The 27,111-nt window shown below is 40.4% G+C and overlaps 3 protein-coding genes across 6 annotated transcripts in view; 2 read left to right on the top strand and 1 right to left on the bottom strand.

Moving 5' to 3' along the window:
• Window positions 1-2,128: 2,128 nt before the first annotated feature.
• On the bottom strand, window positions 2,129-6,876 carry LOC133665001 (uncharacterized protein K02A2.6-like). Its single transcript, XM_062070124.1, has one exon. The coding sequence runs from the start codon at window positions 6,563-6,565 to the stop codon at window positions 2,588-2,590; it is 3,978 nt and encodes a 1,325-aa protein (XP_061926108.1). The 5' UTR covers window positions 6,566-6,876; the 3' UTR covers window positions 2,129-2,587.
• A 7,399-nt stretch (window positions 6,877-14,275) lies between these two features.
• LOC133665003 (uncharacterized) lies at window positions 14,276-16,355 on the top strand. The gene is made up of 4 exons (XM_062070133.1): window positions 14,276-15,669; window positions 15,737-15,784; window positions 15,987-16,097; window positions 16,184-16,355. Exon 1 carries the CDS (start codon window positions 14,282-14,284, stop codon window positions 15,098-15,100), a length of 819 nt encoding a protein of 272 aa, XP_061926117.1. The 5' UTR covers window positions 14,276-14,281; the 3' UTR covers window positions 15,101-15,669; window positions 15,737-15,784; window positions 15,987-16,097; window positions 16,184-16,355.
• Window positions 16,356-20,902: 4,547 nt separating this feature from the next.
• Window positions 20,903-27,111, top strand: part of LOC133665002 (inositol polyphosphate 5-phosphatase K-like) — a 44,673-nt gene continuing 38,464 nt past the window's right edge. For 3 of the 4 annotated variants that reach the window (XM_062070127.1, XM_062070128.1, XM_062070129.1), the window contains exons 1-2: window positions 21,140-21,212; window positions 21,297-21,527. In XM_062070127.1, the coding sequence (XP_061926111.1) occupies window positions 21,155-21,212; window positions 21,297-21,527 (289 nt within the window). In that variant the 5' untranslated portion in view covers window positions 21,140-21,154. Of the gene's footprint in view, window positions 21,213-21,296; window positions 21,528-27,111 lie in introns of all 4 variants that reach the window. The other variant, XM_062070125.1, reaches the window with a different exon arrangement.

Raw genomic sequence — 27,111 nt, forward strand, 5'->3', positions numbered from 1 at the left:
ACCAACACCATGGGTAAACCCAGTGGTCATCGTACCCAAGGCAAACTCTGAAATCAGACTGTCTAGATATGCGACAGGCAAACCTTGCAATCATCAGAGAGATACCCAATTCCAACAGTGGATGAACTGCTACAGGGGATGAATGGATCAGTGGTGTTCAGCAAACTGGACTTAAAGTGGGGCTACCACCAACTCCAAATGACCCCAGAATCGCGTGGTATTACCACATTCGCCATCCACAATCGAGTCTATAGATACAAAAGACTTATCTACGGCGTGTCTTCAGCCAGCGAACAGTACCAGTTGCAAAGCTGTGTCATCAACACTCACAAGAATAAAACTACTTTTTTGAAGTAATCATTTATTTCAAGCATGTGAAAAAAAAAAAATCATGACTTTGACACAATTGTGTCTCACATTAAAACAGATGACAGCCAAATGGACTTTGCTGTTTTATTTTCAATGAAACAATAGAAAACATATAGTAGTACAGTTGGCACAGTACAGTAAACTGACAGTTAATATTTAAACATTTAACAATTTTGAACCTGTTACTAATATTGATACTGTTGATAATATTCATTTTGTCTCGCTCCTTTTAGATTGTTCCGTGTCATGTTTGTGTGTTCTCAATTGCTCTGTTTATTGCTAATCTGAATGTTGCTGGGTCGGGTTTGGTTTTGGAATTGGATTGCATTATTATGGTATAGTTCATGCACATTCAGATAAATTCCTCAAAATTACAATTAAAAAATTTTGGGCCGGGGGCCGGGCTGTATATATGCGCACTAATTGACTGAAAGAGCACGCACTTGGTGCGATGATGTCATGTTATGGATGGAAAAATGCCTTTTTAGACAATATGATTTGCCTGAGCGGCTAAGAGACCCCGAGGGTAACAAGCGCTTGCCTTGTTGCCTTTCCATTAAGAACAATACATTTGTTTTTAGTATAAAGTTTGCTGGTTTCAAGAACTGTAATGCCTAGCGCTTATCATTATGTCAAGATAATGGCACTAGCATTTACTTAATTTAAGAATATTTTTCAACATATTGAGCAAAAAGGTCTCGTATCTTTTTTTTCTACCGCACCGTAACACAACATAAACACAACAGAACAAATACCCAGAACCCCTTGCAGCAATAACTCTTCCGGGACGCTCAAATATACACCCCTGCTACCCCCCCCCCCATCTCCCGAATTCAGAGGTCTCAAGGTTGGCAAGTATGCTGATGTCGTTTACGTATATTAGGAACAGTAAAGGCCCTAATATACTGCCTTGGGGGACTCCACAGCTTACTGAGAGGGGGGAACACACACTGTGCCGTTCACCTCTACCACCTGTTTCCTTCCCTCCAAGTAAGATTGCATCCAGCTCGATGAGGTTTGATCAAATCCGATTGCTCTGAGCTTATCCAACAGTATAGCGTGGTTTACGGTGTCAAAGGCCTTCTGAAGGTCCAGCATGACCATGCCGCAGTATTTGCCCGCGTCCGCCTCATGTATGATGTGGTCGGTCAGATAGAGAAGGCAAACTAACCCACGTCCAACAACCATTCGTGACTCCTGCCACTAGAGGGAAGCATGTTACCACACTGATACTAACCCAGTTCCAACAACCATTCGTGACTCCTGCCACTAGAGGGAAGCATGTTACCACACTGATACTAACCCAGTTCCAACAACCATTCGTGACTCCTGCCACTAAAGGGCAGCATGTTACCACACTAAACTAACTCAGTACCCAAGAAGTAGCTCTTGGTTTCAAAAAGGTTGGTGACCCCTGGGTTAAAGCCTCCCAAGTGACCACGTGGTGCCATGTTCGGGACCAACCATCGGCATCTTATAAGTAGACGCTACATTAGCTGTCAAGATGGCGGCCCAATTTCCAGCGTCACACAAACCAATGCTGCGTCTACTTATAACATGTCTATATGTTTTTTTTTTAATTATATATGTATATATAACATGTCTATGGTGTACAGAGTACTGAGAAGAAGTTATGTCAGAATGACCACGGCCCCACACAGGAAGTGACGTCAGAAAGAACGCCCCGCAGCCAGCCTTTTTTTCTGTTTTTAAACCTATATTTATAAATTTCAACATGTTATGTCTTCCTATAACAATGATGCAGCAGGCACAGATAGATCGTTAACCTTTTATTGTAGCTTACTACTCCGAACATACAGCCGTGTTCCCGCTCTCCAGGAGTATAGTATTGTGATGACAACATTACCCATAATTCCCCGCGTCCCTCACAACTACGGCAGCCCTAGTAGCTCCAAATACATAACATCTCCTCCCCTCTTACAACAGATGTCCCTTTTAGAAAACAACAGAAATAATCAGCTACTATTTCAAAGAACGTAAACATACACATTCAACTTATTTCTGGTATCTAAGATTATCTCAACACGTGACTTAACACAACCAACTAATGTCACAACCTTATCTTTTTCTTTAAACCACACCTAACAGGTATATGTTTTAACTCTAACTCAGGGATGAGGGTAGACTGCCTCTATCCCTCAACTGATCCCAAGGGGATTATTCTGCCCCTGATGGTCTGGGATAGTTGCTAACTATTCTAAAGATTCAAGCGTGTAGGGGGTCGCCGCTCTCTTTTAGGATACCTGCTCTCTGCAGGGGCATCAGTCTTATTGTCCACTGACGGAAAACCGTCTTTAGGGCTCAACTGCACATGTGTCTCAGTCTCATCTGGAGTCACACTTGCAGCTGGAACAGATGTATCTGGCACTGGATGTCTTACTTGGGTGTGGAGAGGAACTGAAGGGTTGGTCACTGCATCTGTCTGATCTTTCGAGGACAGCTCTGCTGACACTGGTGACGCAGACAGGAGCTGATCAGCATGTCTCCTCCAGACACTGTCACCTGTCTGAACGGAGTAGGAGACTGGTCCAGTCTGAGCAAGGATAGTAGCAGGAACCCATTTAGGTTCTCCACTGTAGTTCCTCGCTAACACAGTCTCGCCTGCTGTGAAGACTCTGTTCTTCGCCTGTCGTTCCCTGCGTTGTATCTGTTTTTCCTGTTGGCCTCGAACTGTGTCTTTTACTGCTGAGGGCTTCAACAGGTCAAAGGTCGTACGCAGGTCTCTCTTGAACATTAGGCTTGCAGGAGATGCCTTTGTAGTGCTGTGAGGAGTGTTTCTGTAGTTCAGCAGAAAAGTATGTAGTCTTTGGTGTAATGTTCCTTGTCCTTGTGATGCTTTCAGTGCACGTTTCAGAGTCTGAACGAACCTTTCAGCAAGGCCATTTGTGGCAGGATGGTAAGGAGCTGAGGTGACATGCTGCACTCCATTTGCTTGTAGAAATGCAGACATTTCATGCGACACCAGCTGAGGTCCGTTGTCAGAGACTAACTGAACCGGAGATCCAAACCGACAGAACATCTCTCCTAGCCTTTCGATGGTCCTTTCTGTGGTGGTAGATCTCATTATCGCCACCTCAGGCCATTTGCTGTGTGCGTCAATAGCAACCAGAAACATTCTGTCTTCCACTGGCCCTGCGAAGTCAATGTGGACCCGCTGCCATGGTTCTTGGGGATATTCCCACGGATGCAGGGGAGCTAATGGTGGGTTATTTCTGGTTTTGTGGCAAGCTGAACAAGATGTAGCCATTTCCTCGATTTGTTTGTCCATGCCTGGCCACCAAAAATAGCTTCTCGCTATTTCTTTCATCTTGACTATTCCACTATGTCCTGCATGAAGCTGTTGCAACATTTTTTCTCGAAGTGACAGTGGAATGATCACTCGCCTCCCCCATAGCAGGCATCCCGACTGGACAGAAAGCTCCAACCTCCTTCCCATATAAGGTTTCAGGCGCACAGTGTCACCAGCAGGTCGACCTTTAACAACAATGTCCATGACCTCTGACAGCTCTGGGTCGTTGCGAGTCACTTTTTTGATCTGCACTGCTGAAACAGGTGCCTTTTCCACCTCTCTAAAGTAAAAAATGTCCTCCGTTTTTGAATCGGGCTTTGTGACTGGAAGAGGAAGTCTGGATAACCCGTCAGCGTTGCAATGGGAGTCTGACTTACGATATTTGATGTCGTAAGCGTGAGCAGATAGCAGCAGAGCCCACCTCTGCAGTCTTGATGCAGCGAGAGATGGTATCCCAGTGTGTGGTCCCAGGATGGTCGTGAGAGGTCGATGGTCCGTTAGGAGAGTGAACTTCCTCCCATATAAATACTGGTGGAATTTCCTCACCCCGAAAACAATGCTCAGTGCCTCTCTTTCTATTTGAGCATAGTTGGACTCTGCCTTGTTCAACGTTCTGGAGGCGAAAGCAATCGGTTTTTCCTCACCATTTGGCAGTATGTGAGATAACACTGCCCCCACTCCATATGGGGATGCATCACAAGCTAGCTGAATTTGGAGTGATGGGTTGAAGTGAGTCAGCACCTCTGATGTGGTTAACGCCCCCTTGGCTTTCTCAAAAGCCTCCTGACAGCTGGCTGTCCATTTCCATGTCTTGTCCTGGCGTAACAACTCATGCAGTGGCTGTAGCAGTGATGCTAGATTAGGAATAAAACGTCCGTAATAGTTCAATAATCCTAAAAAGGATCGCAGCTGGCTGATGTTTTGAGGTGGAGGTGCCTCCACGATGGCTGTGACTTTGGATGGTGCTGTATGAAGTCCTTTAGCATCAATCACATGTCCAAGGTATTCCACAGATGATTGAAAGAAATCACATTTTTCTTTGCGAACTCTTAGTCCATACTCTCTCAATCTTTGAAGTGTAGCATCCAAGTTATGCAGGTGATCTTCATCATTTGCTCCTGTACACAGGATGTCATCCAAATAGCACTGCACTCCTGCTAGACCACAGAGTATCTGGTCCATAGCTCGCTGGAACAGAGCCGGGGCAGAAGTGATACCAAAAGGCAGTCTGCAGTATCTGAAAAGCCCTTTGTGTGTGTTAATAGTCAGCATCTCACGTGACTGTTCATCCACCTGCATCTGCAGGTACGCCTGATTGAGATCTATTTTGCTGAACTTTTGACCTCCACTCAGCCCAGCAAATAAGTCATCGATCAGGGGAAGTGGGTACTGTTCTGCTATTAAGGCAGGGTTGACTGTCACCTTAAAGTCTCCACATGTCCGGATTCCACCATTTTTCTTTTGCACTGGAACGATGGGTGTAGCCCACTCACTAGTCGTTACAGGCTCCAAGACTCCATTTTTGACCAAAGCATCCAAATCAGTTTCCACCTTTGATCTGATGGCGTACGGCACTGGTCTCGCTCTCAAAAACACAGGTTTAGTGTCAGGTTTGACATGTAGCTTTACTGTAATATTTTCCATGCAGCCCAGTTCATCACGAAAGACCTCTTTATGCTTTTCCAGTATCATCTGAAGCTGTGTAGAACTGTCTGACATTTTTCTCACCTCTTGCCAGTTGAGATGGATCGCCTTTAACCACACCCGACCCATTATGGCGGCGTAGTCTCCCTGGGTGATGTAGACTGGAAGTCTCACAGTCTGATCGTTACACTGCACCAGTACATCGGTCATTCCTTTCATGTGCACCGTGTGTCCAGTGTATGCTCTGAAAACAGTGTCTGCAGGACGTAGAGGGAGATGTCTCATGTGTTTCCTGTAGATTTTATAAGACACTAATGATGCCCTCGATCCAGTGTCTATTTGCATCTTTATGGAATGTCCTTCCAACTTGGCTTTGGCCCAGAAACCATCCGAGCTCTCACCCACATTCATTACCCGTATTGTATTCACTGTGGTAGACATGTCCTCCTCAGAAGAATCACTGTTACTCTCCTTTTCATATTTGACTGTGTGAACCTGTCTTTTCTTCTTGTAATGTGCACTTTTCACTTTATTTCCAGTCTTTGAGCCATCCTCTTTGCTCTTTTTATATCTGCACGCCCGCTCCACATGGCCTCTTTTCCCACATTTATGGCAATCCATATCCTTGCACCAACATGCAGATGCAAGATGGCCAGATTTACCACAGCGAAAGCATGGCCCTTGCACATCTTGGTTGATGCTGAGTTTGTGCACTTTCACATGCAGCTGCTGTGCTTCTCTAGATGCCATTTCCATAGACACACTTATATTAATGGCCTTTTCAAGAGTCAGATCACTTTCTGTAAGCAATCTTTTTTGTGCTGCTTCATTTGCCAGTCCACATACAAGCCTGTCTCTTAACGCATCACTCAGTGTGTCACCAAACTCACAGTGTTCGGCCAGTTTACGTAAAGCTGCCATGAACATGGTGACAGACTCACCCTCTTCCTGATGTCGCCGGTGAAATCTGAATCTTTCGGCGATTACCAGAGGTTTGGGGGAGAAATGTTTGGTCAAAATGTCCACAATGTTTTTATACGTTTTACTCCCTGGTTTCTCTGGCTGTAGGATGCTCCGAAGCAGGGTAAATGTCTTCGGGCCGATCACACTCAGAAAAGTAGGTACGATCTTGCCATCATCAATTCCATTTGCTGCGACAAAATAGTCAAAGCGCTCCGTGTATGAGCTCCATTGCTCGACATTCTCATCAAAGGGGCCAATCGAGCCGATAACTCCAGCCATCTTACTGGTCGTCTTACCGCTAATGGCGCTCCGTTTTTGACTTTGGTCGGTGTCGCTGGTCTCCGGTCCCCTCTTCTCTCAGCAGGAATAGTCGGAATGCCGGCGGACACCTGCGCTAGCATTAGCGTTAGCTCGGGGCTCCCGTGAGACAAGGAAAACTTCTCCTGTTCTTAACACTGACAACACGCGTCGGTTCACTCGTCCTCGTCGCCACTTTTGTTATGTCTTCCTATAACAATGATGCAGCAGGCACAGATAGATCGTTAACCTTTTATTGTAGCTTACTACTCCGAACATACAGCCGTGTTCCCGCTCTCCTTTAGTATAGTATTGTGATGACAACATTACCCATAATTCCCCGCGTCCCTCACAACTACGGCAGCCCTAGTAGCTCCAAATACATAACACAACATTTACAAACAATCGAGAAACAATAATCAAAATAAGTACAAAAACAGCACAAAACAGCACCAGGGGGTTGTAAATTCAAAGTAACTAAAATAGAATGCAAAAAATTATATATATTGTGGCTGGCTACGGGGTGTTAGCCAATGACTTTGGCTGGGGGGCGGGACTTCCGGGAGAGATAGGGAAGTGACGTTGTTGATAGGAAGTAGGAGTTCGAGTTTTGCCGGGAAAAGGAGAGACACACTTTACTTTTTTTTTTATAAACCTTTATTTATAAATTTCAACATTTACAAACAGTTGAAAATAATAAAGTAAGTGCAAAAATAGTACAAAACAGCGCCAGGGGGTTGAAAATTCAAAGTAACTAAAATAGAATGCAAAAAATATATATATATATATAATAAACAAAGCGCAAAGCCATAGGCTCACTCAATTTCAGTAAATAACTTAAATTTGGAACACAGCATCATCGTTTTCACAGCTTTTTGTTTGTTAGAGGTAGAGAGTGTTTTAATGTAGACACAAAACACGGGTCGGGTATTGAGAAACTTACATTTATGAATATAAAACTTAGGTTGCAAAGGTAAAATGCCTTTTAAATTTTTTTCCATACAGTGTAAAACCAAATATCACATCTTTAAAACAAAGCGCAAATTTGTCATGAATATTGTCCAGGATGAAGCGACAGATGCCTGCCATAGTGATGGAGTGCTTTCACAAGTCCAAAACAGGTGGTAAACAGTCTCTGGATGTATGTTACATAAGGTGCAGGTAACATCAATGTCCTTCTTGTATCTAACCATCACAGTCTTTACAGGGTAATAACCATGAATGATTTTAAAAAATATCTCTTTGACTTTGTTGGTAAGTAAATACCTGTTAGGAAGGGACCAGGTTTTGACCCAGCAGATGTCATCTATATCATTATTCCAGAGCGCAATTACATAGGAGACAGACACACAATCATTTTGGTATAAGCTGCGGCTTTTTCTCTTATTTTTCTGATCAAAGCAAAGTTTCCCCACAGGAGTGTCAAGTGTATCATTCACCATTTTTACAGCAGAAAGTAACAATGTACAACATAACACCTGTTGGAATGTACAACATAAGACATTTTTGTTGGAATGTACAACATAAGACCTGTTTGTTGGAATGTACACCATAATATCACCTGTTGGAATGTACAACATAACACCTGTTGGAATGTACAACATAACACCTGTTGGAATGTACAACATAACACCTGTTTGTTGGAATGTACACCATAACATCACCTGTTGGAATGTACAACATAACACCTGTTGGAATGTACAACATAACACCTGTTGGAATGTACAACATAACACCTGTTGGAATGTACAACATAACACCTGTTGGATTGTACAACATAACACCTGTTGGAATGTACTAGGGATGTCCCGATCCGATATTTGGATCGGATCGACCGCCGATATTTGCCAAAAAATGCATATCGGCAAGGCATGGGAAAATGCCGATCCAGATCCAGTTTTTAAAAAAAAACTCCGGTCCGTGTTTTCCAACGCACCGATTTAAATAATACATTCCACTTTTCTGCTGCTCCCTAATTTCCGTTCCGCATTTTCCAGCACACCAACACATCCACAGGTCTGTGGATTCTCACGCAGTTGCTTTTCGCTGCTGGCATTACACGACAGGCTCTTCTCTATGGCGTCACATTAGTGCCAAAAATCCAAGCGCATAAAAACTGTTATCGCGCGCTGATTCTCCACTTCGTGCGCGCGCGCAAAAGGGTGTCGCACGCGCACGAAGTGGAGAATCAGCGCGCGATCAGTTTTTATGCGCTTGGATTTTTGGCACAAATGTGACGCCATACTTCTCACTCTCTTCTGTGTCTCTCTCTCACAGACAGCAAGCGCACCTTCTTACACACGTCACATACTGTCACGTCATACGTCACATACGTATACGCACTCCCCGTAGCAGAGAGGTAGCAGCATGGCTAACGTTAGCTGTGATGCTAGCGCAGCCGTGCAAGCAACGTTCCCTCTAAGGTGCGCGCCTGTGCAATTGCGCACTGCTCAAGCGTCCTCTGCGCATAGCAATTATATGCCACGCACAAAATCAAATAAAAAAAATAAGCGCATAACAATTTTTGACACACGGACACGACAGAGAAAACAGTTTTCGTCATCATTGTTCAAATATTGTAACGTCTGTCGAGACGCTTATCTCCATTCGGTGCCACACGCCCACACCATCAAAATGCCGAGGCAAAAATTTCCACATCAACACCGTATGAAAAAATTTGTGATTTTTTTAGTTGTGATTTCCTTCTCTGCATGAAAGTTTAAGAGTAGCATATATTAATGCAGTATGAAGAAGGTTTTAATGTCGACATGCAAGCCTTGAAAGAAATTTTGAAAATCAAGACTACATTTCCTGCAAATGGGTGCATTTCTACCCTATATTTTAACTTTAGATTTATTCTCATATCAAACTCTTGGCTGTCTTTTTGACACTTACATCCGGCGCCCCCCTCCACATCCCGGATTATAAATAATGTAAATAATTCAATGTGATTATCTTGTGTGATGACTGTATTATGATAGTATATATCTGTATCATGAATCAATTTAAGTGGACCCCGACTTAAACAAGTTGAAAAATATATTCGGGTGTTACCATTTAGTGGTCAATTGTACGGAATATGTACTTCACTGTGCAACTTACTAATAAAAGTCTCAATCAATCAATCAAAACACATAGAATCATAATACTGCTGTGATTATATGCATCAAGTGTTCATTCAAGGCTAGGCAAAATATCGAGATATATATATCGTGTATCGCAATATGGCCTTAAAATATCGCAATATTAAAAAAAGGCCATATCGCCCAGCCCAAGTTCAATGATGCCATTTCTGTTTGTCATGTATAATTTTGTCTATTTTTGTTTATCCTTGAATAAACAAGTCAGTTTCTTGTTACCAACCATTGCGTATTATTCAAACTCCCCTAACTCAGCTGGCTGGTTGTTATCAAGAGTACTAAAACCCTTTTCAACATGATTCTGACAACTAAGTAGGCTAAATAACTTTAAACTTTAATACATGCTCGGATAGGCCAGTATCGGTATCAATGTATAACATAACACCTGTTGCAATGTACAACATAACACCTGTTGCAATATACAACATAACACCTGTTGGAATGTACAACATAACACCTGTTGCAATGTACAACATAACAACACCTGTTGGAATGTACCACATAACACCTGTTGGAATGTACCACATAACACCTGTTGGAATGTACAACATAACACCTGTTGGAATGTACAACATAACAACACCTGTTGGAATGTACAACATAACACCTGTTGCAATATACAACATAACACCTGTTGGAATGTACAACATAACACCTGTTGCAATGTACAACATAACAACACCTGTTGGAATGTACCACATAACACCTGTTGGAATGTACCACATAACACCTGTTGGAATGTACAACATAACACCTGTTGGAATGTACAACATAACACCTGTTGGAATGTACAACATATGTTGGAATGTACAACATAACACCTGTTGGAATGTACCACATAACACCTGTTGGAATGTACAACATAACACCTGTTGCAATGTACAACATAACACCTGTTGCAATGTACAACATAACAACACCTGTTGGAATGTACCACATAACACCTGTTGGAATGTACAACATAACACCTGTTGGAATGTACAACATAACACCTGTTGCAATGTACAACATAACACCTGTTGGAATGTACAACATAACAACACCTGTTGGAATGTACAACATAACACCTGTTGAAATGTACAACATAACACCTGTTGCAATGTACAACATAACACCTGTTGGAATGTACAACATAACAACACCTGTTGGAATGTACAACATAACACCTGTTGGAATGTACAACATAACACCTGTTGGAATGTACAACATAACAACACCTGTTGGAATGTACCACATAACACCTGTTGGAATGTACCACATAACACCTGTTGGAATGTACAACATAACACCTGTTGGAATGTACAACATAACACCTGTTGGAATGTACAACATAACACCTGTTGCAATGTACAACATAACACCTGTTGGAATGTACAACATAACAACACCTGTTGGAATGTACAACATAACACCTGTTGAAATGTACAACATAACACCTGTTGAAATGTACAACATAACACCTGTTGGAATGTACCACATAACACCTGTTGGAATGTACAACATAACACCTGTTGGAATGTACAACATAACACCTGTTGGAATGTACAACATAACAACACCTGTTGGAATGTACAACATAACACCTGTTGGAATGTACAACATAACACCTGTTGGAATGTACAACATAACAACACCTGTTGGAATGTACAACATAACAACACCTGTTGGAATGTACAACATAACACCTGTTGGAATGTACAACATAACACCTGTTGCAATGTACAACATAACAACACCTGTTGGAATGTACAACATAACAACACCTGTTGGAATGTACAACATAACAACACCTGTTGGAATGTACAACATAACAACACCTGTTGGAATGTACAACATAACAACACCATCCATTGCGCCACAATACACACAAGTGACTATAGCTGCCATCAATTCTAATTAAATATGTAGATTATTGTTTTCACATCTTTCCAAGACCTGTCAAATGAAATCTATATAAATCATATCTTATCAAATCACAGCCAGATGCCAGAAGGCGGGACTTATACACGGAAGTCAGGGGGCGGGACTTTAGTTTGTTTGTATTATGTTTTGGGATTCAATGTATATGACGTCATCTTTTTTTGACAGAAAGTATATCCTATATCAGGGGTCCTCAAGTACAAATCTTTTGAAACAGGCTGGGTCTGCTTATTATTGATCAAGCTTATATAGTAGCAGGAGGTAGGTAGTAGTTTAAAAAATAACTTTAAAACTAACAAAAATAAAATAAATATCCAATAAAATACAAAATTAACAAAAATAAAATAAATATCCAATAAAATACATGAAAGATTTTCTTTGAAACAAAAATAAATAAGAACTTAAATAAAATAAATATTTCAGTACGTCTGGTAGCTGTGGCATCAGAGAGTGGGATTTGATTTATTTTAGCTGTCATTTCCTCCTTTTCTTTGCCTTCAAACATGGCACCCATCACTTCAGTCAAAAATTCTTTAATTCTGCATCAGAGAATGACTTCTTGTGGTTACCCAAAAACCATGCCACTCTGAGTGAGCACTCCGTTGCTGTTTGTTGTTGTGTCATAGATTTAACAAAAATCTTGCTTGATGTTTCATATGACTTTTTCAGCCTCGTGATTTCTTTTTTCTTAGCTCTGAATAATGAGGAAATGTCTCTTCAAATTCACGGTGCTCTTTCAGATAGTGACGTTTCAGATTTTCACTTTTCACCAGAGCAACAGTACTGTTGCATATTTGACACATTGGTCTGGTACTTGCAGTAGGTAGGATGAAAACATATTGCTCTGTCCATTCTTCCTTGAAACGTTGGTTTTCCCTGTCCACCTTTCTTTTACCAGCCTGAGCCAACTTGGAGCATGCTATTGTGATTTGATTCACATCCAGTGACTGACGAGTGAACAGTTAGCGAAGTAGCGATACCAGACAATTGTGTGCATGCAGCGAAAGGTTCCATGCATGTGGCATGAGCGCTGTATGACCCAGGTGGTAACAGCCTATCAGCGCGTCGTTGTGATAGAGATAACAGCCCATACTCTGATTGGCTGATTCCGCAGCCAATCAGAGTGGCGTTCTCTCGCTCTCACTCCGTCTCGCTCTCTTTCTCTCTCAGAGAGAGAGACGGAGTGAGTGAGACACGGAGAAGTGTAAACGAAAAGTGGAGATATTTGACTAAAAACGACAAAGATGCTAGCGATAACTCAAAGAAATACAATTATTATATTTTTTTTATAATAATTATAATTTAAAAAAAAAAAATGTATTTATTTTATTTTTTTTACTATATTTCGTGCTGGGTCCGGACGGACACGTTGCTGGGTTCGGACATGGACCGCGGTCCGCCTGTTGAGGATCACTGTCCTATATTCTCTTACATGAAATGTACACAACTGTCAGAGCTTTTAAAACTAGTACATTTATTTATTCAGCGAAAAGACTGTAAAATTCCATTTTTTATTTTTTTTTGTGGTGGTGGTCTGTCATATTAAATGGTTTCCTTTTTTTTTTCTCAGTCATATTGTGAGTGCTTATATTGTTTATTTATTTTCTACTGCATTCGATGAATGTCTTCCACTCATGTTGAACAACTTCCACGTGTTTAAAGTCTTCCTTAAAAAAGGGAAGCAGGCACACACAGCAGAATGTGTGCCATTTTTTACAGACTAAATATTGTGTCAGAAAAACACAAACTCTGTGTCATGTTCAACATCAGAAGTTACAGTATGATGTGTGTGTGTGTGTGTGTGTGTGTGTGTGTGTGTGTGTGTGTGTGTGTGTGTGTGTGTGTGTGTGTGTGTGTGTGTGTGTGTGTGTGTGTGTGTGTGTGTGTGTGTGTGTGTGTGTGTGTGTGTGTGAAAGAGAGAGAGATGAAGGAAGGGACCGGAATCCCCGCCCAGCTGGAGTTGCAAAAGACCCAGATAGAGTTGCAAAAGACCCAGATGGAGTTGCAAAAGACCCAGATAGAGTTGCAAAAGACCCAGATAGAGTTGCAAAAGACCCAGATGGAGTTGCAAAAGACCCAGATAGAGTTGCAAAAGACCCAGATGGAGTTGCAAAAGACCCAGATAGAGTTGCAAAAGACCCAGATAGAGTTGCAAAAAACCCAGATGGAGTTGCAAAAGACCCAGATAGAGTTGCAAAAGACCCAGACGGAGTTGCAAAAGACCCAGATGGAGTTGCAAAAGACCCAGATAGAGTTGCAAAAGACCCAGATGGAGTTGCAAAAGACCCAGATGGAGTTGCAAAAGACCCAGATAGAGTTGCAAAAGACCCAGATGGAGTTGCAAAAGACCCAGATGGAGTTGCAAAAGACCCAGATGGAGTTGCAAAAGACCCAGATAGAGTTGCAAAAGACCCAGATAGAGTTGCAAAAGACCCAGATAGAGTTGCAAAAGACCCAGATGGAGTTGCAAAAGACCCAGACGGAGTTGCAAAAGACCCAGATAGAGTTGCAAAAGACCCAGATGGAGTTGCAAAAGACCCAGATGGAGTTGCAAAAGACCCAGATGGAGTTGCAAAAGACCCAGATGGAGTTGCAAAAGACCCAGATGGAGTTGCAAAAGGCCGCACACCTCACCCTGATGAAGGAGGAAAAGGCCTCACGCCTCACCCAGATTGGGACCGAGATGGAGACGCAAAAGGCCGCAGAAAGCTTGTGGCTTGACAAGATGGATGCCGTATACCGCGACCTGTTTGAGAAGGAAAATGCCGCATGCCTCGCCCAGATGGCGAACCAGTTGCAGAAGGAAAAGGCCGCAGGCCTCGCCCAGTTGGCGACCCAGACCGAGAAGGAAAATGCCGCAAAACTCGCTCAGTTGGCGACCCAGACGGAGAAGGACAAGGCCGAACGCCTCGCCGTGATAGAGAAGCAAAAGGCTGAATGGCTCACCCTGATGGAGACCAAGATGGAGGCTCAAAAGGCCGCAGAAAGCTTGTGGCTTGACAAGATGGATGCCGTGTACCGCGACCTGTTTGAGAAGGAAAATGCCGCATGCCTCGCCCAGATGGCGAACCAGTTGGATAAGGAAAAGGCCGCAGGCCTCGCCCAGTTGGCGACCCAGACCGAGAAGGAAAATGCCGCAAAACTCGCTCAGTTGGCGACCCAGACGGAGAAGGACAAGGCCGAACGCCTCGCCGTGATAGAGAAGCAAAAGGCCGAATGGCTCACCCTGATGGAGACCAAGATGGAGGCTCAAAAGGCCGCAGAAAGCTTGTGGCTTGACAAGATGGATGCCGTGTACCGCGACCTGTTTGAGAAGGAAAATGCCGCATGCCTCGCCCAGATGGCGAACCAGTTGGAAAAGGCCGCAGGCCTCGCCCAGTTGGCGACCCAGACCGAGAAGGAAAATGCCGCAAAACTCGCTCAGTTGGCGACCCAGACGGAGAAGGACAAGGCCTAACGCCTCGCCGTGAGAGAGAAGCAAAAGGCTGAATGGCTCACCCTGATGGAGACCAAGATGGAGGCTCAAAAGGCCGCAGAAAGCTTGTGGCTTGACAAGATGGATGCCGTGTACCGCGACCTGTTTGAGAAGGAAAATGCCGCATGCCTCGCCCAGATGGCGAACCAGTTGGAGAAGGAAAAGGCCGCACGCCTCGCCCAGTTGGCGACCCAGACGGAGAAGGAAAATGCCGCAAAACTCGCTCAGTTGGCGACCCAGACTGAGAAGGAAAATGCCGCAAAACTCGCCCAGTTGGCGACCCAGACCGAGAAGGAAAATGCCGCAAAACTCGCTCAGTTGGCGACCCAGACGGAGAAGGACAAGGCCGAACGCCTCGCCGTGATAGAGAAGCAAAAGGCCGGATGGCTCACCCTGATGGAGACCAAGATGGAGGCGCAAAAGGTTGCAAAACTGGCCCAAATAGAGAAGGTAGATGCCGCACACCTCGACCTGATGGAGAAGCGAGAGGCCGCACACCTCGCCCTGATGGGAGATTGAGGAATCAAAGTACAAGGATCTCAAAAACAAATGTAAGGAAGGTAGATTCTACCATCTAACATTATAATATTGTTTTTAAGTTTAAGCCTTCTCTTGCAGTGGATTTCTTGTGGAAAAAGCTATTTGAGCACGAGCTCAAGAAAAAAGGTATGAAATCAACATCAGCTCCTTGAGTAGCCTGATAATGGACTGTTTCATTTGTAAATTATATTTCTGTATCTTACCTTCACTGAAACTTGTATTTCTGTATCTAACCAAACACAACTTTGAAAGTGCCGACAGCCGCCCGTGAGTAATTATTTTCATACTCTTCAAAACAGTGTTTTGTGACAACTTTTGTTCTCCACAGCTCAAGTTCCCACAGAACGTAAAACAGATGATCCTGGTGAAAGCACAAGCCAGGACCCGGGCGATGAGATGCCGGCGGCTAAAAAGCCCAAAAAATAGACGTCCAAATCAGGTAGCAGCAGGATTAACACACACAACTCTGACACATACACATATTTGTGTACATCTCACTCATTCTGATTGTCATCTTTTTTCCAGGGCCGGTACAATGGGTTCAGTTCTGCGGAGAGGTGTGGTACCATGTGGCATCATTTTTAAGTTATCGTGCCGTGAATTTACCAGTTCGGCCCACTTGGGAGTAGATTTTTCTCCATGTGGCCCCCCATTTAAAATGAGTTTGACACCCTTTGACACGACTTTCTTGGCCACGTCAGGCGGACAGCAGCAGCAGGTGTACGGCTGCTACTGCAAGTAGCTCTCCTGTGCTTTATTAATAAATTGAGTAATTGAACAAGAGGTAAAATTGTTTGTATCCTTTGTGATATGCTAGCATGTTTAGAGTTAAAAGATTTCAAACAATTTTATTTAATTGTATTTTCAATATGATATGCGTATTTATAAGGGGGGCGTGGCCTGGGCGTGCCAAGCTAGGCACACGTCTGCGGCTGATTTGAAGTTGATTGCGATGTAACAAAGAAATTTGCTCGGCTTTGTGCGTGCGCACACTTTTATACATCTGAATTCTTGCTGCCGTACAAAGTTTTTCTGGATTTTCACATACACCTGTTTCACGCAACTCTAGTTACATGAGGCCCCCGGTGTGGGACGTTGGAGCGATACATTTGATGATTTTAGTTTTCATCGGCGAATAAGCTAACCTAGTGGAACCTGCCTGCTAACTTAGCCCAATGTTAAAATGAAATGTTAGCATGTAGCTCACAGAGCTATGCTCGTGTCGCTACCAAGCATGATGTTAAAGGCCTACTGAAATGATTTTTTAAAATTTAAACGGGAATAGCAGATCCATTCTATGTGTCATACTTGATCATTTTGCGATATTGCCATATTTTTGCTGAAAGGATTTAGTAGAGAAAATCGACGATAAAGTTTGCAACTTTTGCTCGCTGATAAAAAAAAGCCTTGCCTGTACCGGAAGTAGCGTGACGTCACCGGAGCTAGTATTCCTCACAATTCCCCATTGTTTACAATGGAGCGAGAGAGATTCGGACCGAGAAAGTGACGATTACCCCATTAATTTGAGCGAGGATGAAAGATTCGTAGATGAGGAACGTTACAGTGAAGGACTTGAGAGGCAGTGATGGACGTATCTTTTTTCGCTCTGACCGTAACTTAGGTACAAGCTGGCTCATTGGATTCCACACTCTCCATTTTCTATTTTGGATCACGGATTTGTATTTTAAACCACCTCGGATACTATATCCTCTTGAAAATGAGAGTCGAGCACACGAAATGGACATTTAAAGTGACTTTTATCTCCAAGACAATACATCGGTGACACACTTAGCTACTGAGCTAACGTGATAGCATCGTTCTCAAATGAAGATAGAAACTAAATAAATAAACCCCTGACTGGAAGGATAGACAGAACATCAACAATACTATAAAACCATGTACATGTAACTACACGGTTAAAAATTCTCCGCTTGGTAAGGCTTAACTATGCTGTTACTAACGACGCTAAGGCTAATTTAGCAACTTAGCAACCGGACCTCACAGAACTATGTACTCTTCTCCTTTTTCTATTGTGTATCACGGATTTGTATTTTAAACCACCTCGGATACTATATCCTCTTGAAAATGAGAGTCGAGCACGCGAAATGGACATTTAAAGTGACTTTTATCTCCAAGACAATACATCGGTGACACACTTAGCTACTGAGCTAACGTGATAGCATTGTTAAAAATTCTCAGCCTGGTAAGGCTTAACAATGCTGTTACTAACGACGCTAAGGCTAATTTAGCAACTTAGCAACCGGACCTCACAGAACTATGATAAAACATTAGCACTCCACCTACGCCAGCCAGCCCTCATCTTCCCATCAACAGCCGTGCTCACCTGCGTTCCAGCGATCAACGGCGCGACGAAGGACTTCATCCGTGGGTTTGGCGGCAAGCATCGGCTAGGCGTCTTCTAAGTAAGTAGTCCTTGTTGTGTTGCTGTAAGTATTGTACTTAGCCGCTAAGACACCGATCGATCCCACCTATAACGTTCTTCTTTGCAGCCTCCATTGTTCATTAAACAAATTGCAAAAGATTCACCAACACAGATGTCCAGAATACTGTGGAATTTTGTCGAAGAAAACAAGAGGCTTTTCTATCGGGTCCGATGGGGTCCAACCACTTCCGTAGATTTTCTGACGTCACGCGCATAAATTATATCCAAAGGAGTTTTTCAACCGGAAGTGTGGCGGGAATTTTAAAATTGCACTTTATAAGTTAACCCGGCCGTATTGGCATGTGTTGCAATGTTAAGATTTCATCATTGATGTATAAACTATCAGACTGCGTGGTTGGTAGTAGTGGCTTTCAGTAGGCCTTTAAAGTGTAATGTTAGCATGAAGCGCTCAAAGCTATTCTAGTGTTGCTAACCTAGCATGATGTTAAAATGTAATGTTAGCATGTAGCCCGCATAGCTATGCTAGAGTAGTTAACTTCGCAGGATGTATTAATGTAATGTTTGCATGTATCTCACATAGCTATGCTAGTGTTTCCTACCTAGCATGATGTTCAAATGTAATTTTAGCATGTAGCACACATAGCTATGTTAGTGTTGCTAACCTGGCATGATGTTAAAATGTAATGTTAGCTATGCTAGTGTTGCTAACCTAGCCCGATGTTTAAATGTAATTTTAGCATGTAGCGCATATAGCTATGCTAGTGTTGCTCCCCTGACTTACAGTATTAACGCTTTTTAGGGCGCAACAAAAGACTACATTCAACAAGGACTGAACTGACAAGCCAACACATAAACTATACACTATTGCCATCTAACGTCTTGGACTTGCAACTGTAATTGCAACTTACGTAAAGTTCCTGAATGTACCTAAATGTATTCTATTTTAGTAAACATGTCTTTATGCTTATACTTATTCATTTGTGTAATTACGTTTTCCATGTGTCCCGTGTCGGGTTTGTGCCACGTTTCGATCTTGATCAGGAAGTTGTCCTTCATGTATTCATTCTGCAAGAAAAAGAAAGATTTCAGTTTCATATAATTGTGGATATGATAGATGCATCACTTCTTCGGTAGCTGAAGGGGGCGGGGCTAACATCACAGTGTGTTGATTGGTCGACAGAGAATGACGACTTGTCGTAACACTTAGGTACTTTTAGTCTTCTCTATTATGTGCTGACCTGGAGTATTTGTTTGGACGACACAAACACACACACACTTACGCACGCATGCACAAACACACACAGTCAAAGATTACGTTTAAACCCTTGATTACGAGTTCAGCTATGCGTTTTTGTGAGACGTTAATGACCCCAAAAAGGCTTAAAAAAAATTTAATTTGAGTTTTTATATTCATACTTTTTATTTTGGATTTATGCCAAAAACCTTATTTAAAGATCCTCTATATATGACAGAATCTTTTTGCTGGGTTTAAAAATCTGCTGAAAAAGTAACACAACTTGTCAAAGATCTTGTATATATGACAAGATATTTTTGCGGGGTTTAAAAATCTGCTGAAAATATAACACAACTTGTCAAAGAGCTTGTATATATGACAGGATATTTTTGCTGGGTTTAAAAACCTGATAAAAAAAATACCACAACTTGTCAAAGATCTTGTATATATGACAGGATCTTTTTGCTAGTTTTGAAAACCTGCTGGAAAAATAACACAACTTGTCAAAGATCTTGTATATATGACAGGATCTTTTTGCTGGGTTTAAAAACCTGCTGGAAAAATAACACAACTTGTCAAAGATCTTGTATATATGACAGGATATTTTTGTTGGGTTTAAAAACCTGCTGAAAAAACAACACAACTTGTCAAATAACTTGTATATATGACAGGATCTTTTTGCTGGGTTTAAAAACTTGCTGGGAAAAAAAACACAACTTGTCAAAGATCTTGTATATATGACAGGATCTTTTTGCTGGGTTTAAAAACCTGCTGGAAAAATAACACAACTTGTCAAAGATATTGTATATATGACAGGATATTTTTGTTGGGTTTAAAAACCTGCTGAAAAAACAACACAACTTGTCAAATAACTTGTATATATGACAGGATCTTTTTGCTGGGTTTAAAAACTTGCTGGGAAAAAAAACACAACTTGTCAAAGATCTTGTATATATGACAGGATCTTTTTGCTGGGTTTAAAAACCTGCTGGAAAAATAACACAACTTGTCAAAGATATTGTATATATGACAGGATATTTTTGTTGGGTTTAAAAACCTGCTGAAAAAACAACACAACTTGTCAAATAACTTGTATATATGACAGGATCTTTTTGCTGGGTTTAAAAACTTGCTGGGAAAAAAAACACAACTTGTCAAAGATCTTGTATATATGACAGGATCTTTTTGCTAGTTTTGAAAACCTGCTGGAAAAATAACACAACTTGTCAAAGATATTGTATATATGACAGGATCTTTTTGCTGGGTTTAAAAACTTGCTCGGAAAAAAAACACAACTTGTCAAAGATCTTGTATATATGACAGGATATTTTTGCTAGTTTTGAAAACCTGCTGGAAAAATAACACAACTTGTCAAAGATCTTGTATATATGACAGGATCTTTTTGCGGGGTTTAAAAACCTGCTGAAAAAACACACAACTTGTCAAAGATCGTGTATCAATGACAGGATCTTTTTGCTGGGTTTAAAAACCTGCTGAAAACTAACACAACTTGTCAAAGATCTTGTATATATGACAGGATCTTTTTGCTGGGTTTAAAAATCTGCTGAAAAAAACAACACAACTTGTCAAAGATCTTGTATATATGACAAGATATTTTTGCGGGGTTTAAAAACCTGCTGAAAAAATAACAACTTGTCAAAGATCTTGTATATATGACAGGATCTTTTTGCTGGGTTTAAAAACCTGCTATAGAAAAAAAAAACACAATTTGTCAAAGGTCCTCTAAATGTGACACGATGCTCTGCTGTGAATTATTTTGGACCAATGCTGCAATGATCTTCATGTTTTTTCCTTTTGTTTGAGGTGAAAAAGGCCCAAAGAGTTCCTGGTGTCCTAGATGTTGGACATAGATGCACACCTGCTGTGCGTCCATGTGCGAGTACAAAGGCAGCAAAGTGTGATGTCGACACAAACAAGTCTTTGCATTCATGAATGACGTAATTCCCCATAAGAAGTTGATCCACGGTAAATCCCGGCAGGTTGTTGCATGCAGGACCAGCAGGAAGGACGCGAGACCAGCAGGGAGGACTCGGCCGACGACACGAAGCAGATCAAAAAAGCACAAGAAAAAGGAAAAGCAACAAAGTCAGCGACGGGACTCAAAGCAGGAAAACCGATCCAGACTCTGGACTCTCCTTTGGAGATCTTCATCATCTGTGCACAAGGAGTCTGCAGATTCTTCCACACACCAAAAGACAACACTGACACAGGTACAGACTCACTGCTGGTCCTCGTTCTGGCTCTGTGATGATGCATGTTAGTCCTGGATCTATAACACTTTAGTCCTAGTTCTACAATGACATACAGTATTATGTCCTGGTACTTTAATGACATATGTTAGTCTTGGTCCTATAATGAAATATGTTAATCCTGTGTCTATAATGTGATATGTTTGTGCTGGGTCTATAATGAAATAAGGTAGTCCTGGTTCTATAATGAGATTTGTTAATGCTGACACATATTATTCCTGTTTCTATAATGATATATTTTATTGATGGGTCTATAATGAAACATGTTAATTATGGTTCTATAATGACATATATTAGTCCTGGTTCTATAATTAAATATATTAAGACTGGCACTATAATATTATGTTGTAGTCATGGGTCTATAATGACACTTTATAGTACCTAGTCTATAATGACACATAATAGTCCTGTTTGATATTGAAACATGTTAAGTCTGGTTCTATAATGACACATGTTAGCCCTGCATGTTCCGCTAATGACATATGTTAGTCCTGGGTCTATATAGAAATAAGGTAGTCCTGGTTCTATTTTGAAATATGTTAGTGCTGGATCAATGATTAAATATGTTAGTCCTGAGACTATTTTAAATAAGTTTGTCCTGGGACTATAATGAAAAATGATAGCCCTGGTTATAAAATGAAATAAGTTAGCCCTGGGTCTGTAATGAAATATGTTAGTCTTGGTTCTATAATGTCACATTATTCTTGGTTCTATAATGTCACATAATAGTCCTGGTTCTATTATGTAATATGTTAGGGCTGGGTCTATAATGAAATAAGGTAGTCCTGGTTCTATAATAAGATTTGTTATTGCTGACACATATTATTCCTGTTTCTATAATGATATATTTTATTGATGGGTCTATAATGAAACATGTTAGTTATGGTTCTATAATTAAAAATATTACTGGCACTATAATACTATGTTTTAGTCATGGGTCTATAATGACACTTTATAGTACCTAGTCTATAATGACACATAATAGTCCTGGTTCGATATTGAAACATGTTAAGTCTGGTTCTATAATGACGCATGTTAGCCCTGCATGTTCCGCTAATGACATATGTTAGTCCTGGGTCTATATAGAAATAACGTAGTCCTGGTATTATTATGAAATATGTTAGTGCTGGAACTATGACTAATTATGTTAGTTTTGGGTCTATTTTGAAATATGTTAGTCCTGGGATTATAATGAAAAATGTTAGCCCTGTTTATATAATTAAATAAGTTAGTCCTGGGACTATAATGAAAAATGTTAGCCCTGGTTATATAATTAAATAAGTTAGTCCGGGCTCTATAATTAAATATGTTAGTCTTGGTGCTATAATGTCAAATAATAGTCCTGGTTCTATTATGAAATATGTTAGTGCTGGGTCTATAATGAAATAAGGTATTCCTGGTTCTATAATGAGATTTGTTAATGCTGAAACATATTATTCCTGTTTATATAATGATATATTTTATTGATGGGTCTATAATGAAACATGTTAATTATGGTTCTATAATGACATATATTAGACCTGGGTCTATAATTAAACATATTATTCCTGGCACTATAATACTATGTTTTAGTCATGGGCCTATAATGACACATAATAGTCCTGGTTCGATATTGAAACATGTTAAGTCTGGTTCTATAATGACACATGTTAGCCATGCATGTTCCGCTAATGACATATGTTAGTCCTGGGGCTATATAGAAATAAGGTAGTCCTGGTTCTATTATGAAATATGTTAGTGCTGGAACTATGATTAAATATGTTAGTCCTGGGTCTATAATAAAAAATGTTAGCCCTGGTTATATAATTAAATAAGTTAGTCCTGGTTCTATAATGACAAATGTTAGCCCTGGTTATATAATTAAATAAGTTAGTCCTGGTTCTATAATGTCACATTATTCCTGGGTCTATAATGACACATAATAGTCCTATTGTATTATGAAATATGTTAGGGCTGGGTCTATAATGAAATAAGGTAGTCCTGGTTCTATAATGAGATTTGTTAATACTGAAACATATTATTCCTGTTTCTATAATGATATATTTTATTGATGGGTCTATAATGAAACATGTTAGTTATGGTTCTATAATGACATTTATTAGTCCAGGTCTATAATTAAACATATTATTCCTGGCACTATATTACTATGTTTTAGTCATGGGTCTATAATAACACATAATAGTCCTGGTACTATAATGACACATATTAGTCCTGGTTCTATAATGATCAATGTTAGTCATGGTTTTATAAAGAAACTTATTAAGTCTGGTTTATAATGACACATGTTAGCCCTGCATGACACTCTCATAAAATATGTTAGCCCTGGTCCTAGATTGACATATGTTAGTCCTGGGCCTATGATGAAATATGTGCTGGTACTATTATAAAATATGTTAGTCCTGGTTCTATTATGAAATATGTTAGTGCTGAAACTATGATTAAATATGTTAGTCCTGGGTCTATTTTGAAATATGTTAGTCCTGGGACTATAATGAAAAATGTTAGCCCTGGTTATATAATTAAATACGTTAGTCCTGGGACTATAATGAAAAATGTTAGCCCTGGTTATATAATTAAATAAGTTAGTCCTGGGACTATAATGAAAAATGTTAGCCCTGGTTATATAATGAAATAGGTTAGTCCTGGTTCTATAATGACACATAATAGTCCTGGTGCTATAATGACACAAAATAGTCCTGGTTCTATAATGATCAATGTTAGTCCTGGTTTTATAAAGACACTTATTAAGTCTGGTTTATAATGACACATGTTAGCCCTGCATGACACTCTCATGAAATATGTGAGACCTAGTTCTAGAATTCACATATGTTAGTCCTGCGCCTATGATGAAATATGTTAGTCCTGTTTCTATAATGAAATATGTACTGGTACTATTATAAGATATGTTAGTCCTGGTTCTATAATGAAATATTTTAGTGCTGGGTCTATGATGGAATATGTTAGTCTTGGTTCTATTATGAAATATGTTAGGTCTGGGTTTATAATGGAATATGTTAGTCCTGGTTCTATAAAGAAATATGTTAGTCCTACTCATATATTGAAATAAGTTAGTACTGGTTCGATAATGACATATGTTAGTCCTGGGTCTATGATGAAATATGTTAGTCCTGTTTCTATAATGAAATATGTACTGGTACTATTATAAAATATGTTAGTCCTGGTTCTATAATGAAATATTTTAGTGCTGGGTCTATGATGGAATATGTTAGTCCTGGTTCTGTTATGGAATATGTAAGTCCTTGTTCTATTATGAAATATGTTAGTCCTGGGTTTATAATGGAAGATGTTAGTCCTGGTTCTATAAAGCAATATGTTAGTCCTACTCATATATTGAAATACGTTAGTACTGGTTCGATAATGACATATGTTAGTCCTGGGGCTATGATGAAATATGTTAGTCCTGTTTCTATAATGAAATATATACTGGTACTATTATAAAATATGTTAGTACTGGTTCGATCATGACATATGTTAGTCCTGGGGCTATGATGAAATATGTTAGTCCTGTTTCTATAATGAAATATATACTGGTACTATTATAAAATATGTTAGTCCTGGTTCTATAATGAAATATTTTAGTGCTGGGTCTATTATGAAATATGTTAGTCCTGGGTTTATAATGGAATATATTAGTCCTGGTTCTATAAAGAAATATGTTAGTCCTACTCATATATTGAAATAAGTTAGTACTGGTTCGATGACATATGTTAGTCCTGGGTTTATGATGAAATATGTTAGTCCTGTTCTATAAGGAAATATGTACTGGTACTATTATAAAATATGTTAGTCCTGGTTCTATAATGAAATATTTTAGTGCTGGGTCTATGATGGAATATGTTAGTCCTGGTTCTATTATGGAATATGTTAGTCCTGGTTCTATTATGAAATATGTTAGTCCTGTGTTTATGATGGAATATGTTAGTCCTGGTTCTATAAAGAAATATGTTAGTCCTACTCACATATTGAAATACGTTAGTACTGGTTCGATAATGACATATGTTAGTCCGGGGTCTATGATGAAATATGTTAGTCCTGTTTTTATAATGAAATATGTGCTGGTACTATTATAAAATATTTTAGTCCCGGTACTATTATAAAATATTTCAGTCCCGGCACTAAATGTTAGGGCTGGGTCTATGATGGAATATGTTAGTCCTGCAAGTAATAAGAAAACGTAAATGCCTGACTTACCTATCAAGGAGAAAATTAGCAAGTTTGGCGTCAGATGAAAAAATGGTCTCCATCTTTCAAAAGCATCCCTGATACAAATCCTCGTTTTGTTCCTGGCTTTGTCAAGAATAAGTAGAGAATGGTAACGACGCCTATTAGATTGACTAAGGTCTGACATGTTTAGTAACCTTACCAGTGGCAGTACCATGAATTACCATGAATTGATTTACGTGGACCCCGACTGAAAAACTTATTCGGGTGTTACCTTTTAGTGGTCAACTGTACGGAATATGTACTGTACTGTGCAATCTACTAATAAAAGTCTCAATCAATCAATCAATCAATCAATCAAAAGTAGCTAGACAAAGATGGCGGTGTGTACCTGGCAACCTGGATGTAGACTTAGACTTGGACAAACTTTTTTGATTCACAAGGGAAATTGTTCTTTGTTGACACACTTACGGACTCTCTAATTCATGGGTGTCAAACTCTGGCCCGCGGGCCAAATTTGGCTCGCCGTGTAATTTAATTTGGCCCTTGAGGCAATATCAAATTAACATTAGAGCTGGCCCGCCGGTATTATACAGCGGCGATGCCGCTGTAACACCGCATTCACCGCTAATACTGTCATTTTCCCAGGAGACTCCCGAATTTCAGTGCCCCTCCCGAAAATCTCCCGGGGCAACAATTCTCCCGACTTTCTCCCGATTTCCACCCGGACAACAATATTAGGGGCGTGCCTTTAAGGCACTGCCTTTCGCGTCCTCCACACTCTGTTGCCACGTCACTTTTCCTCCATACAAACAGCGTGCCGGCCCAGTCACATAACAAATGTGGCTTTTACACACACATAAGTGAATGCAAGGCATAATTGATCAACAGCCATACAGGTCACATTGAGGTTGGCCGTATAAACAAGTTTAACACTGTTACAAATATGCGCCACACTGTGAACCCACACCAAACAAGAATGACAAACACATTTCGGGAGAACATCCGCATCGTAACACAACATAAACACAACAGAACAAATACCCAGAACCCCTTGCAGCACTAACTCTTCAATATACACCCCCGCTACCACCAAACCCCGCCCCGCCCACCTCAACTTTGTGAAAGTTGATTTTGCACTATTAAGTTATATAAGTGTTGCTTGTTCCATATTCCGTGTTAAAGCAAATCAGTGTAGCAAACTGAGCAATAATTAACGTTTTATTCATGCACTTTCTCTTGCTACTTCAAGGCTTGAATGTTTGATTCATTCATTATTGTTATTTTATTTTCAAATTTATTATTAGCCTGTGGAAAAAGTTTATTTTGATATTTACCTCAGAAGGCTGCAAATAGAAAAGAG

Source organism: Entelurus aequoreus, linkage group LG14, assembly GCF_033978785.1.
Source record: "Entelurus aequoreus isolate RoL-2023_Sb linkage group LG14, RoL_Eaeq_v1.1, whole genome shotgun sequence".
Classification (NCBI taxonomy): Eukaryota; Metazoa; Chordata; class Actinopteri; order Syngnathiformes; family Syngnathidae; genus Entelurus; species Entelurus aequoreus.

What these genes read in the sequence shown, in the direction of transcription:
- LOC133665001 (XM_062070124.1), bottom strand. Translation starts at nt 6,565, where the DNA reads ATGGCTGGAGTTATCGGCTCGATTGGCCCCTTTGATGAGAATGTCGAG.
- LOC133665003 (XM_062070133.1), top strand. Translation starts at nt 14,282, where the DNA reads ATGAAGGAGGAAAAGGCCTCACGCCTCACCCAGATTGGGACCGAGATG.